This window comes from Cygnus olor, chromosome 1, assembly GCF_009769625.2.
Source record: "Cygnus olor isolate bCygOlo1 chromosome 1, bCygOlo1.pri.v2, whole genome shotgun sequence".
Taxonomy (NCBI): domain Eukaryota; kingdom Metazoa; phylum Chordata; class Aves; order Anseriformes; family Anatidae; genus Cygnus; species Cygnus olor.
In genome coordinates this window covers 177,700,442-177,715,539 of record NC_049169.1, presented here as the reverse complement: position 1 = coordinate 177,715,539, position 15,098 = coordinate 177,700,442, and the positions used below count along the sequence as shown (strand labels likewise).

Below are 15,098 nucleotides of genomic sequence, written 5' to 3'. Positions count from 1 at the left end.
TTGAAAAGCTTCTGAGCTCTGTCCCATAACACTGGTTTAGCAGCAAACCTCAGTATTGGCCTTAGGTAAAAATCCTCTCCTGTAGGGATAGTTTATGCAACTTCCCTGTTAGGTGTTGCCCTGCAGCCAGCACACGGATGAGCAGGCATCTGTCCACAACACAACACACACACACAATTGCTTAAAGTGAAATCTCTATGCACACACGTTTAGCCTCAGAAAACAACTTAGTGCTGGCTGATGGTGGGGTTGTGTCCTATGCTGGTATTTCAACAGAGGCCTCTAATCCCCTCATTTCAGTCTTCCATACAGAGACAGAAATTTGCTCTCTGGACCCATGTGATTTCTCACTTAATTGTTCAGATTAAGGGTGTGTTTCTGATCAAGGGCCTGATACAAAAAGACACTTCAACCAATGTACACAAAGGTATGGTGAAGAGCAGATCCCACCCACTTCTGTTTGAGGGAAAGCACTACCACAACAAAAGCTGTCAGGGATAATACTGGAGGAGGTTTCATTCGCCAGAGTAAAGAACCACACTAGCAAAAGTTGGCATAATATAAAAACCTCAAGGACAAAGATTTCTCCCACTAAAGAGACGAGGAGTAAGGAATTAAAGGTAAGAAGAGCATACATCCATAAAAGTGGTGTCTATTGCTTTTTTTAACATATATTTTCTTAGATCCCTCTAAGTTTGTTAACAAGGTGGTGGGTTTTAATATTCATTACACATTTTTAATACCCCTTCACAACTGTTACATATTTGTGTATTTCTGTAGATATGTGCATGTATGTATCAACACATTTATACATACACATACATATCCATAGGAGTATGTATGATATATAGAAAAATATTTATACATACCTGCTGCTTTCTGTCCTATAGAGGTATCACTTAAATATGTTATCTAAACCTTATGCCTTCTCTGTCTCTCTACCACTACAAATGGAAATGTTCCACACAACAGATGGTGTGATTTCAATCTCTTTTATTCAGGTGTCAATCCAGAGCCACTGCATTAACTGAAATGCAATCACTCAGTTTTGTTTTTTTTTTAGTTTTTTTTTGGTCTTTTTTTCTTTTTTTGGTGGCAGTAAAGGTCAAAATATGGGCAAACTGGGACTGTAATTGATTTGTTGTAATTTAGAGTTAACCAAGTATTTTCTATTAATCTCTCCATTTGTCATACCAACAGTGTGTTTCATTTCAGGTCTATTCTATTCAGGTCTATTCTTCTTTGTATTGAATGAATGAAGTTCACCCTTCTGCTGCTGCTTTCAGCCCTGCATATCTTTTGTCCTTAGTTACTGCATCCTTACTTGTATAAACACATGAATGTTTTCTGTTCATTCTCTTATATTCTGTTCATACTCTTCAGAGCTGTTTTACAAAACGTAGAAATGTGAAATTTGGCTAAAAGAAAAAAAAGAAAAAAAAAGTAGTGAGAGAGATAAGGATATCTAATAATGAGTGAGATAAGGATAACTAATTCATTGTGTGTGTACTAAAGGAAGGAGCCTGATTAAGAAAGGAACACTGACTGGGTTTCTCTGTCATGAGAAATGGGACAATTTGGAAAAGGAAAATCTGTGCTGAAAAAATGTGGAAAAATCTAACAAAAATTGAAATCTTGATTGGTGGGCTGAGCCACATCCTAAAGTGATGTTTTGCCATAAATGATGTAAGCCAAGGAACAGGAAATGCATGTCCAGTCAGGCTTTGAATATTTCCAAGGATGGAGAATCCACAGTCTCTCTGGGCAACCTGTGCCACTGTTTGAACACTCTCAAAGTAGAAAAGTTTTTGCTGTGCTTAAATGGAGATTCCTGTATTTTAACTTGTGTCCATTGCCTCCTGTCCTGTCTCTCTAAACTACTGAGGCTGGCTCTACTTTCTTTGCTTCCCCTTTTCCAGTATTTGTATAAATTTATAAGACCCCTCTGAGCCTTCTGTTCTCCAGGCTGAATAGCCCTCCCATCTCTCTCAGCTTCTTACGAAAGATGCTCCAGACACTTAGTCATTACCGTGGCCTGTATATTGGCCCATAGTCATGGGCCATGGCCCATACCTTGGCCTATAGTCATTACCAGGCATGGCTGGACTCACTCCATGTCTGTCTTGTCCTGGGGAGCCCAGCACTGGTTCAAGCACTCCAGATGTGTCTCACCAGGGTTAAACAGAGGGAACCCTCTGTTTACCTCCCTCAACTTGCTGGCTACCCCCTTTCTGAGGCAACCCAGGAGGCTGTTGTCCTTGGCAATTAGGGCACATTGCTGTCCTGTGGTCAGCTTGCTGTCCACCAGGCCCTTCTTTGCAGAGATGCTTTCCAGTCAGTTGGCTCCCAGCCTATACTGGTGCCTGGGGTTGTTCTTCACCAGAAGCAGGACTTGGCATTTGCTTCGTTGAACTCCATGACGTTCCTGTTGGCCCATTCCTCCAGCCTGTTGAGGTCTCTCTGAAAGGCAGCACGACCACATGGTGTGCCAGCTACACCTCCCAGTTTTGTATCATATGTGAACTTGCGGATGGTACACTGTGTCCCATCGCAGAGGTCATTAACAAATATCTTAAACAGTACTGGCAGCAGTATTGACCCCTGGGACATACTGCTGGTCACTTGCCTCCAGCTGGACGTTTTGCCACAGACCACAATGCTTCAAGCTCCACAGTTCAGCTAGTCCTCCATCCACCTCACGCGCACTCTTCCCAGTGAAGTAAAATACATTGCTGCAAGCCTCTTTCATAGGGTTGCAGATCTTTCTACTTACAAACTTCCACCAACATTTAGGTACTAAACTGAACACCTTCTGCTTTTTACAGGTCACAGGTAGTAGGGCTACCAGGCCATCTGACAATGTCCTATCATTTTTTTTTCCTGCTTTTTGGAGTCTTGATTCTCTCCATCTCAGAAGGTGAGTGTAATGTGCCTCAGTTGTTTTTCTGGTGCTGCAAAAAAATAATCTGCCCCCTAGCTTCAACTTTTTGCCTCTGTTGCCAGCACAGGCCTCGTTTACAGTCATTAAGGAAGAAAATCTGAGGTATTTTTCTAAATGTAAAATGAATATAATGTCATCTTGACCTTTTCAGGAAAGCACTGAGGAGAAATCAGAGGTTAGAGACACTCTGTGTGACCTTGCCCCAGCACAAGCTTCCCTCCTGCAAAGCTCTGCAAACTGTCATTAGCTCCTACAATTTATCTGTACAAACTAGATCCTGTGGTTTGTCTGACCCTCTCTCTCAGACCCAGAAGCCAAGCTCTTTCCATGACAGGGACTCCCTGCATGAGGATAGGTTACTTTGAGGGTCACAGGGGATGCCAAGAGAAGGTGGAGACTTCCCCTGTGTGTTGTTGAAGGAGCAATGCATGACTGCCAGCCAAGGCAGAAACAATTGTGCAATCAGCTTGGCTTGGCTGGGCTTTGGTGGCACACACTGTGTTGGGATAGAGAAGGCATGATCACTCTTTTGTGCCCTGTTCTGCCTTAGAGGAGAAAGACCGTGCAACACGTTGGCCGTTTTGGTTGCAGAGGCATGAGCAGCCCCAGAGCCAACTCCACAACTTGGGATGGCCTGAGATCCAAAAGCACTCAGAGAGAGCTGAAATTGTAATGCTGTGAGTCTCCCTCCTTTCAGGAAGCAGAAAAGAGGGAACAGGAGAAAAGAGAATATTTATCGTACCTTCCTTTATTATTTTTTTTTCCTGTCTGGACTAGTGCCAAGCACATCTGTCCTAAGAGAGGGGAAATGTGGTTTCCACAAGATGAAACTTTGAATGGATACAAGCAGTTTCTAAGGAGACCTGCTCTATAATTGTAGAGGAAATTACAAGCTGAATCATCTGTGGTTTGGGGAGAGAAATCAATGATATTTTGTAAGTTGAACCCAACTGTGCTGACTACTTACCAAGAAAGAAACTGGAAAGAAATCAATTCCAAGAACTTTCAGCAAAATCCATCTTAATTCAGGTCTGACAAATGTGTTTTGTTCTCCTCTAAAGCAATGTGATGCACCAGCCTGAAGTCCCTATTACTATTGCAGAGACAGGCTCTCCCCAGCAAAGGCGGACTAATACACTACACTCCAGGCCAGCCAAACCACATGCTGATGACTCTTGGGAAACCACAAAGGCCCACACACCTTTCAGAGCTGGCCCAACGAACCTGCTGCTGTGTCTCCAGGGGGCAGATCCAGAGCAGAATCCACAAATGTGATGCATTGCAGCACGCATTGGACTGGATTGCTAAAGCACAGCTGCACCCACTGGACCCTGTAATGATGGCAGCAAAATAATTCTGCTTATAAACTAAATGGCATCTGGCTCCTAAATTAGTGCTCCTCATATGCTGATGTTTTAAACATTATAATTTTATCTATCTATTTATTTATTTATTTTAAAAGACAAAGGGAAGAAAAAAAAAAAAGCCAGGCCCTGAATATCTAGTATTTGCCCTTTGTTTTTCAGTTTCACTTTACTGAATGTCCCTGTGAAATGCTGAACTCACTTTAGCTGAATCAAGATATTATAGGGATATCTCCCTATCTGGAAAGATTTGTGAGACTTTTCTTTTGGATTTATTCTGTTTCTTTGTTGACAACACTATAGCTGAGCATCACAATGACTTGCCCAAAATTTCTGACAGACATAATCCTGCACATAACATAATTTCTAATCCATCTCTTCCAGGCTCATCTGCAAAACTCATCTGCCAAAATCCATGTCAGAAAGGCTGGATTAGCTACAAAGGACGCTGCTACAAGCTTATTGAAGAGAGAATGACCTGGACCAAAGCTGAGGTACCAGCTTCTTCCAAACAGGAGTGTTCATCATTTCTTCTCTACTTTCTACAGTTATCTGTCTTATACTAGACTCTTTTTTCCTCCCTCTCTGCTTCTTCTGTCATGTATCAATGTTGACCAAAATAATTTGATATTCAGCTCAGTGCTGATGATGAGGTTAGCTGTACTCTGTCTCACCACAGGACACGCTCCTGCAACAAACTACCTCCAGCTTGGAACCTGGACCTTCTGGAGTTGCTATTTCTCATGTTTCCCTTCTTATACTGAGGTTTTTGAGCACAAGGCCTATTTTCCTCATTCTGTAAAGTGAGTTATTTCTAATCATAGAATCATAGAATCATAGAATATCCCGAGTTGGAAATGACCCATAAGAATCATCAAGTCCAACTCCTGGCACCACACAGGTCTACCCAAAATTTTAGACCATGTGACTAAGTGCACAGTCCAATCGCTTCTTAAATTCAGACAGGCTTGGTGCAGTGACTACTTCCCTGGGGAGCCTGTTCCAGTGTGCAGCCACCCTCTCAGTGAAGAACCTCTTCCTGATGTCCAGCCTAAACCTCCCCTGCCTCAGCTTAACACCGTTCCCACGGGTCCTATCACTGGTGATTACGGAGAATAGGTCAGCGCCTGCCTCTCCACTTCCCCTCACGAGGAAGTTGTAGACTGCGATGAGGCCCGCCTCAGCCTCCTCTTCTCCAGGCTGAACAGGCCAAGTGACCTCAGCCGCTCCTCATATGTCTTCCCCTCTAGGCCCTTCACCATCTTTGTCGCCCTCCTCTGGACACTCTCCAACAGTTTTACATCCTTTTTGTACTGTGGTGCCCAGAACTGCACACAGTACTAGAGGTGAGGCCGCACCAGCGCAGAGTAGAGCTGGACAATCACTTCCCTTGACTGACTAGCAATGCTGTGCTTGATGCATCCCAGTATACGGTTGGTCCTCCTGGCTGCCAGGGCACAATACACCAGTGAACAGAAGTTTAGGTGGTTCTGGGGGATCCTTGAATGTAAGAGGACACCAAACTGAAGGGTTATAGTTGAAGGGTTTCTCCCTCTGCTTCCTACATGTCTCACATCACCATTTCTTCTGGGTTTGACCTTTGTCGCTGATTCATCAAATATCTTGTAAACAGTGAACCCTTTTTCCACTTCATTAAGTGATACTTCCTAAAAGACATTCTGTCTTCACTTTGCTACCTGTTCAGTTGATATCAGGTGAGTCCTGTAATTTGAAGCTCTGCACCTGATATCTTTCAGGAGCCACACAAAAATTTTCCATATATGTTTGCCTCGGCATGCCATGTTTCTCTTGAGTCATGTCCACAAGAATGTATGAAATTTAAATGCCTCAGGATGAAGAGAAGAGTTTTCCCCTGAGCCTAAACACCAGTATTAAACATCAGCTAGAGTGCTCTTGCTTCACGGTGCAAACAAAAATATCCTTCCCTACCAAATGCAAAAGAAAACTCTGGAGGACCCAATCTGTTTGGAGAGACTCAGGGTGGAGAACTGTTCCTGTCTACTCCATTCCCCAGCTGGCTAGGGACATGAGGAAGGAACATTGTAAATAGCATCCTCTTGGACAAACTCTTCTGAAATCTCAATTTCTGCTCATCTGTCTTTTTGTATTTCTCTTCATTGTAAGGTTCATTTTGCCTGACGTTAGCTGTCAAAAAAGCGGAGATACCTAGGCTGTGCTGTTCAGTAGGGTCCTACCAGTGACAGCCACTTCATGTTAGCTCCCCTCAATGCCTTTCTTTCACTGGGTGTATGACAGTCTGGAGATACCTCTTGTTCTCTACTGGCTGTATAGAAACCCTGTGTAATTGGCTACACTACAGGCGCCACTCACTTGGATCCTGCAGTTCAAGTTTTTACTTTTTTTTTTTTGAGCATTCCTTCTCTCTGTTCTTCTCTTTTTTCCATCTTTGATTCCTCTTCTTTTGAAACTGAAAACTTTTGGTGGATTTCCCTGTCACCTCACATTTCTACTCCTATTAGATATCCTTTTCTTGGACTTTCTCTTATTGCCGTGTCCTTTTCCACCCACTAATCATTTATTCCACATTTTTCTTTGCTCACCTCTTATTCAGAAAGCTCTAGCCATTTTTTATCTCCCACGTTTAACTCTCTACTACTTCCTACTGTGCAGGAAACCTGTTCAGCTGAAAGAGCAGGAAGTCACCTAACCAGCATCACTAGTGAAGAAGAGAATGAATTCCTTCGTAAACTTTCTCAGGGACAAAAGGAAACCAAGCTCTGGACAGGTGGAACTTACCAAAAGGCAAGTGTGCCAGGACCGGTAATGAAAACAAGCATCAGTCAAAAGATCTTTATAACTCAACTGACCAAAAATGTCTACTAGAATTTTTTTATTTTTTTATTTTTTTCCCCAAGGGAATAGTTTCCATTTGTAACCATGGAAGATCTTTTCAGTCTCTGCAAAACTAAAGATGTATCAAAAAGTCATGCTTTTTAGCTTTCAGTGATTTGGGGGGCTGGAGATAGAGGAAGATGGGAGTTGGAGGAAAAAAAGTTGAAGTGATAAACTCTGATCAACATCATATTCCAATTATATTCCACCTGAAGAATGAGAGCTGAGATACAACTCTCAAAGGAGAAGTGGATAAATCCACTACTGGATGGTGGATAATAACTTCTCTCTTTAATTTCTGTTTAGCAGAATGTCAGGGTAGTAGACTGGACTTGGTCTTATAAAAAGCTTGGATGGATATATTCATTCAGATTTTTTAATGAATTCCTTCAGAGTGTTTTCTCATCAATATTCTAGACAATGAACCTACCAGAGCTTTTGCTGATATGGTGAATATAACATTAGTAAAATTGGTAAAAGCAAGTGAATTTCAGATTTGTAAGTGCATGTTGGAAATAGAAATTTTATTCTGTAAGTTTTACACATGCAACAGGGCATATCAATGACCTGTGTGTCCATCCAGAATGTCTCACATTCTGAGTGTCACTTACCTGCAGTGAATTAGTCATGAGTGATATAGTCTATTCTGAATTACAAATATATTCAAGAAAATTATGATTTATTTGAGGACAATTCATATAGAGAAGATGAGGTGAAATTAATCTAACATGGAATTAAAAATTAATTATTCATGCAGCTCTACAGAACAATGATATCCCCACAAGCGATAACTGTTTCTAAGTCCATGTGGAAGAGGGCCCCTGTTCAGTCCTTTTTCCATCCCAGCAAATATAAAAGTGTGCCAAACTGCTTTCAGAATTTAACTGCAACCTGCAGTTCCCATCAAACTTCTGGAGTTATTTTTTTTTTGTCTGCAGGGGTCATTGTTGAAATGGAGTGATGGATCACTGACAACCTTCATCCAGAGGCCTCTGTCATCCATTTTCAGTTCTGTTAGAAGACTAATTAACAGTCTGTTTAACATAAAACTTTGCTTGAGCCTCAATATTGGAGGTAAGGAAAACCTAAGATGATTTATGACTCACACAGTTTACTTTGCTCTTGAACCTCTGCTATTCCAGTGGATAGACTATTTCCAGGATTAGCTACAGAAAACAACATCTTATTAAAATGTTGCCCAAACCTGCAATGTACATACTATGGAAACACAAATGAAAAGAAAATTAAATTTCCAGGTGCTGAACTGAGATTAAATGATTCCATGTAAGGAGTGAAATAGTTCTCTTATCATATCTTCTGCCTTTCCTTTGTTATCACTCTTGGTCTTTGTTTCCAGGAGAGGGTGAATGGGACGGCTCTAACTGCAGCAATAAGCTACCATTCATCTGCGTTTACAAACCAAACCTGAAGCACCCTTAACCTATCACTGAACGACTGATGAAACCTGACTGGCTGCTGTGGCATTGGAATAGAGTTCAGCTGCAATCCATTAGTGCATTGAAATCTTTTGCATGGAAAAATCAAGATCCAATACTAAAAAAGCAGAAGTATTAGAGCAAGTTACTTTTATGTTCTGTTTGCGTTATTGTGGTGATGTTCCTGTAGACTATCTCTAAAATGATCCCATAAAAATAAATTCTGATTTGATTTGAATGCTTGATGAAATCAGCATACCATTTAGCTTTTCCACAGGGTGTTCAAGAATATTCATAAGAGCTCTTTAATTATTAAATAATTACCAATCACTCATTAAAACATTATTCATTTCACCATTTAATCATGCCAAGTCATACATTAGTCATACATTTTAAATCCTAGAATTTCTTTTTTCTAAGTGTCAGACAGATCCAAGGAGAATAAATTGAATGTTTTTAATATTTAAGTAGATAAATGGCTAGTTCAATAAACTGATATAGCCACAAGATGAGGCCCAAAACACAGGGAGAAGTCATGAGTGTACCATTGGCACAGGAGGTGGTGCACCACTTTGCGAACTGCATAGGTTGACACTTCGTTAAATTAAACAAACTTTGCTATCATGTTTAGGATTTTCTAAGTTCTCAGTGTGATACATGACTGCATTCCCCAAAGGCAAACATTTTCACTTTGTTTTTCCGTATTGCTTTGGAATCCATCAGCTAGCTGCAAGCTTCTCTTCCAAGGTACTTTCCCTCACTAATTAAAAAAGTAAACAGAAAAGCTTGGGCCAGGAATGTTGGCTTGGCTCATTGAGGTGATGACAAATAACCTCATCAGTTAGGAAGATGAGAAGAGAAGCAAAAATTTAGTTAACATTTCAGCCATCTCATTATCCTTGAAGAATGATTACACAGATAAAAACAGCAGCTGTCTACTTTACCTGAGCACTCCCTATAAAGCTGATGTCAGATTTTCTCTCACGTGAGTAAATTGAGTATGTGGACAAGTTAGGAGTAAGAGTGCCAAGGGCTTCCTGGGGACCAGACTGACCTGCTGTTAGGAGAGCAAATGTCTAGCTTGGGCAGCACATAGCTTTTCATGTCCCTAGGCTACCTGTGGTGTGGTCTTGCCCAGGAGGGATGCCAAGGAGCAGACATAAGTCCACTCCAGAGACTCATCTTTCCAAGCATTGGGATAGCTTGGTTCCTTCAGAATCAATGGTTTTCCCTGTAATTATCTCAAGGAATGCCAACCATACTAAGACAAAATCAATGTTTTACACAAAATCTTTTTTTCACGGCTGTTATTCCAGTATTTTAAAAATGTCCATAGTGGTTTGTTCAGGGTCACAAGGGAAGATGGTAGCAGAAATAGGGGTGGAATCAAGGAGGATCAGATTATTATTCTTCAAACCTTCTGTCCTTTGAGGAATGCAGCTTCCCAAATCAAAGCGAACATGGTAAGTTCAAAGGGGAGGCAAAAAACCTGACCAGTTAATCCAAGCATAATTTCTACAAATGACACTACATCATATTGTCAGAGATGCGGCCCACTCCTTGACCTTATTTTATTGCAGAATTACTTCCACTGGAAGGAGTAAAGAAACCTGTGTCCTTGAGGTAGAAAAGAGAGTTATGAAGAGCCTTACTAGTCACTGAATACAGTTCCTCTTCTTCCGCGGCAGGGGACTGCAGATTCAGTATCTGCAGAAATAGCCATGGAAAGGCTGACAAAATATACATCTGTCTTACAAGGTCAACACGCAGTGTGGCCACCAGTGTTCAGACAGTAAGAGAGAAAAGGCCACAAGCCTGCTGTGCCATGAAAAGACAGGTCAGAAAGGTGAATAACATAGCAAATATGCACCTGTGGCAAAACAGAGGTCTGTGTCACCTAGAAATGATAAATGTATTAATCAATATATAATTAATATTAATTTGCCTTCAACCCAAATATGTACAGAGATGGTGTAACTAACAGGCAAATTTAAGTATTTTGTAATGCTCACGGCACAGCAAGATGCAATGTATAAGCATTTTGCTAAAGTACATGAGCAACATGACTGACAAAGATGGGTGTAGTTGCAGGTAGCCCACATACAGTTAACAAAAATTTGAGAGGCAGAGGACAAGATAAGCACAAGGGACTGCAAATAGGCAAAACACAAATACACAAAAATGATGACTGGCTGGGGGAAAAAAAAAAAAAAAAAGAAAGAAAAAAAAAGTGGTATCTAGAGGAGACAAGTGTCCACTTTTTGAGAGGGGAAAATAGCATGAACCATCAGGCATAAGCAAGAAAAATCAGAAAAAAAAAAAAATAAGGACAATTTGTGGTGCTTTTACCCTGCTGGGCAGCTAAACTCCCCCACAACTGCTCTCTAAGCTCTCCTCAAAAGAACAGGGGGAGAAAATATGATGGAAAGGGTTCAAGGGTTGAGATAAGGACAGGGAGATCACTCACCAGTTATTGTCATGGGCAAAACAGGCAAAACAGACTCAGCATAGGGAGATTAGGTAATTTATTACATATTACTGAAAAGCTAGAGCAGTAAGAAACTAAAAACAAACTAAAAACACCTTCTCCCCATCCACCCTCTTCTACATCCTCCCCCCAAGTGGTGCAGGGGAACAAGCAATGGGGGCTGCGGTCAGCCCGTGACGCTTCATCTCTCGCGCTCCTTCATGGTCACTCTCTGCCCCTGCTCCAGTGTGGAGTCCTTCCCATGGGATTCTGGCACCCCCAGATCCCCTGCTCCTCTTCACGGGCTGCAGCTCTGGCCCGGGGCCTGCTCCTGCAGGGGCTCTCCATGGGCCGCAGCCTCCTCCAGGCCACATCCACCTGCTCCACCGGGGGCTCCTCCACGGGCTGCAGCGTAGAGATCTGTTCCATGTGGGACCCATGGGCTGCAGGGGGACAGCCTGCTCCACCAGGGGCCTCCCCACAGGCCGCCGGGGAACTGCTGCTGCCTGCCTGGAGCACCTCCTGCCGTCCTTCTTCACCGACCTTGGGGTCTGCAGAGCTGCTTCTCACTCCTCTCTCCCAGCTGCTGTCCTGCAGCAGGTTTTTTTTTTTTTTACCCCCTTTCTTCAATCTGCTCTCCCAGAGGCCCAACCAGTGTTGCTCATTTCTCAGCTCTGGCCAGCAGCAGGTCCCTTTGGAGCCGGTTGGAGCTGGCTCTGATCTAACACAGGGCAGCAGCTGGGCTCTGCTCACAGAGGCCACCCCATCAGCCCCCGCTACCAAGACCTTGCCATGTAAACCCAACACACAAACCCACTTCATTTCTGGCTTCTCTTACGAATGAGGTCTCATGCCTAATCACCCTAACTGCCACGTCTAGGGACCACCAAGGACCACAGCCATCACTTTCATCTGTGTGGCATCATCTCTGTAGCATTGTACTCACAGCTTATTATGGTTGTTGAAGACAAACAGTTCTGTACACACAGTGATGATGATAAACAGTGTGTGAGAATTAGCCATTGCACAAAGGATTTTGTTGATGAATGAATTTAACAAAGCTTAGAGTTTAAAAGTTCCTTCATTTGTCAATCTTCTCAGCACTCTCATCACAGCAGTCTCTAATTCCCTACTTGTATTTACACATCAGTTTGCACACCTGCAACACAGGTTCTCTGCAATAGTAGGAATTTCTTTGCAAGAAGATCCTGAGGAGTGCACACATACTAAGAAAAATGAGGTGTTTTGATGGGTATTTTTCAAGATACAAGGACTTTCCACAGCAAGGGGAGAAGAATGAAAAGACTGGAGATTTCATAATGTAAATTCTGTATCTTCAGCATCAATATGAACCACAACAGAGGATCTGTAGCCTAATCTGCATTCAGTGGACTGCTGATAAGCTATCTAAACTGAAGCAATAGCTTCAGTTAAGTTCTTAATGAATATTTGTTCACACCACTGAAGCCTTATCACAGTTAGCAGTACCTCCCAGTTTAACTGGGAGTTTAACTGTCCCAGTATCTGTGGACAATAGCAGGAATAACAAGACCTTTAGTCCTCCCCACAGAATGAAATTTACTGATCTTAAAGCACTTTCCAAGAGTGAACAAAGCTGCACCTCATTTACAAATGAGCAGAAATAGGGTGCAGGCCTATATGGCCTGTTTTGACACTGCACAACAGTGTCAGTGGCTGGAGAGAGAAACCACAACTCCTTTCAGCCAAGCTGCCTCCTTCCAGAACATGATTCAGAACCAATTTTCCATTACCTGTGGGTACCAAAAGGTGGAGAAAAACTCCTGGGATAGGATTTTTAATGTCAGCACCCTTAGGCATCCCAATGCTTTTGGAAATGTGACCCACAGGCAGACAAGCAGACTAGCTTTGAAAACTTTCCAACATCCTATTTATGAACAAAGGCCTTCCATTTTCAGACAATAAACTGAGCATCCTGCCTGAGCTGTACATGTTTAGGAATACTGTTTATTAGTCCCTTTTTAAAAAGTAATTAATAATTCCCAAACTTATATGTATGAATTTGTCTATATGCTGTGACCATGAACTAGAATGATTTTATTCATAATTTATATTATGGTGATGCTTAGAGGTCATAAGAAGGAAAGAAGCTTCATTATCCTAGGTGCTATCCAACCTGCCAGGAAGACATACACTCTTGTCCTGAGAGTTTATAGCTTAATTTATGGGGGGGGGGGGGGGGGGGGGGGGGGGGGGGGGGAGTATTAAGGCTGATGGCTGAGGAAAGAGAAAGGTTCTTAAGAAGATGTGAGCTAATTTGCCAGTCTGGTTTCCCATGCTCTCTTGCAATGCTGATGACCCTGTTTGGAAATATCTGGGCTGTTTGTTCTTGTGTGGCAAAACACAACACAGAGGAATGGGAAGAGGAGTGCCACTCTCTGCAGAAGACCCATTTGACAGACCATTCATTAAAGTGTAGACTAGTGGAGAGAAATGTGAGACAATACAGCCTAGAGTGCCTCGCCAAACCATCTGAACTTTGTGGTAGCCCCATGCAAGGATTTTATTGCTGTCAGTCCATCACCCTACATGTTTAGCCTAATTTGTGGGTTCTTTTCCCTCAGGCAGATGATGGCATTAGATTGATGTCTTGTTAACACAGATCTCTGAGCTACGCAAACAAAAGCTTAGTCCTGATTTGTGTAAGCAGCTACCACAACATGCAAACAAAAGGGGTAAATGTGAGTAGTTAGGCATAAGGTTTGTTTTGTGATGGAATGGTCCAGAATGGCACACCAAAACATGCTTGGGAAAGAAAAGAAAATTGTAAGTACTCCTAGTATTCGACTGGCAAAAATGCCACTGATTTGGCATTCTGAACCATTCACACAAAACTAACCATAGCTGGACCTGTCACTTCACACTTATGCCAAGATTAAACAGTAGGACTAGAGGACACCAAACAGTGACAGGAACCAAATTCAAAATAAATAAAAAGAAGTAGTTCTTCATACAGCAGAATTCCTTGACAAAGACTGTTGCAGATCCAGAGGATATACACAGGTTCCAAAGAAGACCAAAAAGATTGGAGGAGTCCAGTGAAGGTCAACAAGTGCTGGAAACAGTATACCACACCAGAACATTTGGTTTGACCTGCCATTCTCTCATTACATTGCATTTCATGGTCTTAAGAAACATACCAAGATTGGTTCATTTTATTCTTTTTTTTTTTTTGGCTTCTCCCTCCCACTAACAAGGAGAAAAAAGCATAGCTCTTAATGTGAACATGCATGTAAGTGTCAGATTTTGCATGCGATCTCATGCAGGCTAGATGTCTACTTGCAGATACATGGATAAAATTAGAGATCATCCTTGGATGAAAGCCAAAAAAAAAAAGTTTTTTTTTTTTTTTTTTTTTTTGCCAGGTAAGAACTGTGCCTTGCACTATCAAAAGTGTGTGTCAGTGTTAAGGTAAATGCCATAAAATTTGAATAAAAAGCCCACCGGAGTTCACAAAGGACATAGATCAAATACACCTAATCCTGTAGCACCATACCAAAAGGGTGAAGAATTACTTGAATAGCTCTTTTTGCTTTGATCTGGTAGGAAATACATAAAACCCTGCTTTTCTTTTTCTAAGCAAGAAATCCCTTTCTGTAGCCATGGCTAGTCATGCTGAAGGGAAAAAATAATAAAAAATAATACCAAAAAAAAAAGAGTTCAGGTTAATTCAGCTTCCAAACCACTACAATATACCACAAAGCCCTCAGCTGTTTTACACGCAGCCTTCACCTCAAGAGACTCTAACAATTTTCTTCTTGCTTCTAGGTGATGATTAATACACAGGCTCCAAATACACAAAGGGGTAATAAAATACCTTACGCCATGCACACATATTGGATTGAATTCATCATTCCTCAAAGATGTTGGAGGTGCTGCCAGCAGGTCTTCATGGGAAACAGCAGTTCCCCTCCTGAAAAGTTATATTCTTCTTGTGAAGGGCATACCTTTTTTAATAAAAGTAAAATAAAACAAAA

The 15,098-nt window shown here is 41.8% G+C and overlaps 1 protein-coding gene across 1 annotated transcript; it reads left to right on the top strand.

Moving 5' to 3' along the window:
* The first annotated feature begins 594 nt into the window (after window positions 1-594).
* LOC121063620 (snaclec agkisacutacin subunit A-like) lies at window positions 595-8,801 on the top strand. Its single transcript, XM_040544216.1, has 6 exons — window positions 595-620; window positions 2,826-2,917; window positions 4,690-4,799; window positions 6,958-7,089; window positions 8,118-8,253; window positions 8,537-8,801. Exons 2-6 carry the CDS (start codon window positions 2,860-2,862, stop codon window positions 8,617-8,619), a joined length of 519 nt encoding a protein of 172 aa, XP_040400150.1. The 5' UTR covers window positions 595-620; window positions 2,826-2,859; the 3' UTR covers window positions 8,620-8,801.
* The last annotated feature ends 6,297 nt before the right edge of the window (window positions 8,802-15,098 follow it).

Coding starts and splice junctions, on each gene's coding strand:
- LOC121063620 (XM_040544216.1), top strand. CDS start 2,860: ATGTCCTATCATTTTTTTTTCCTGCTTTTTGGAGTCTTGATTCTCTCC. Junction 2,918..4,689: donor GATTCTCTCCATCTCAGAAG/GTGAGTGTAATG, acceptor CATCTCTTCCAG/GCTCATCTGCAAAACTCATC. Junction 4,800..6,957: donor TGACCTGGACCAAAGCTGAG/GTACCAGCTTCT, acceptor CCTACTGTGCAG/GAAACCTGTTCAGCTGAAAG.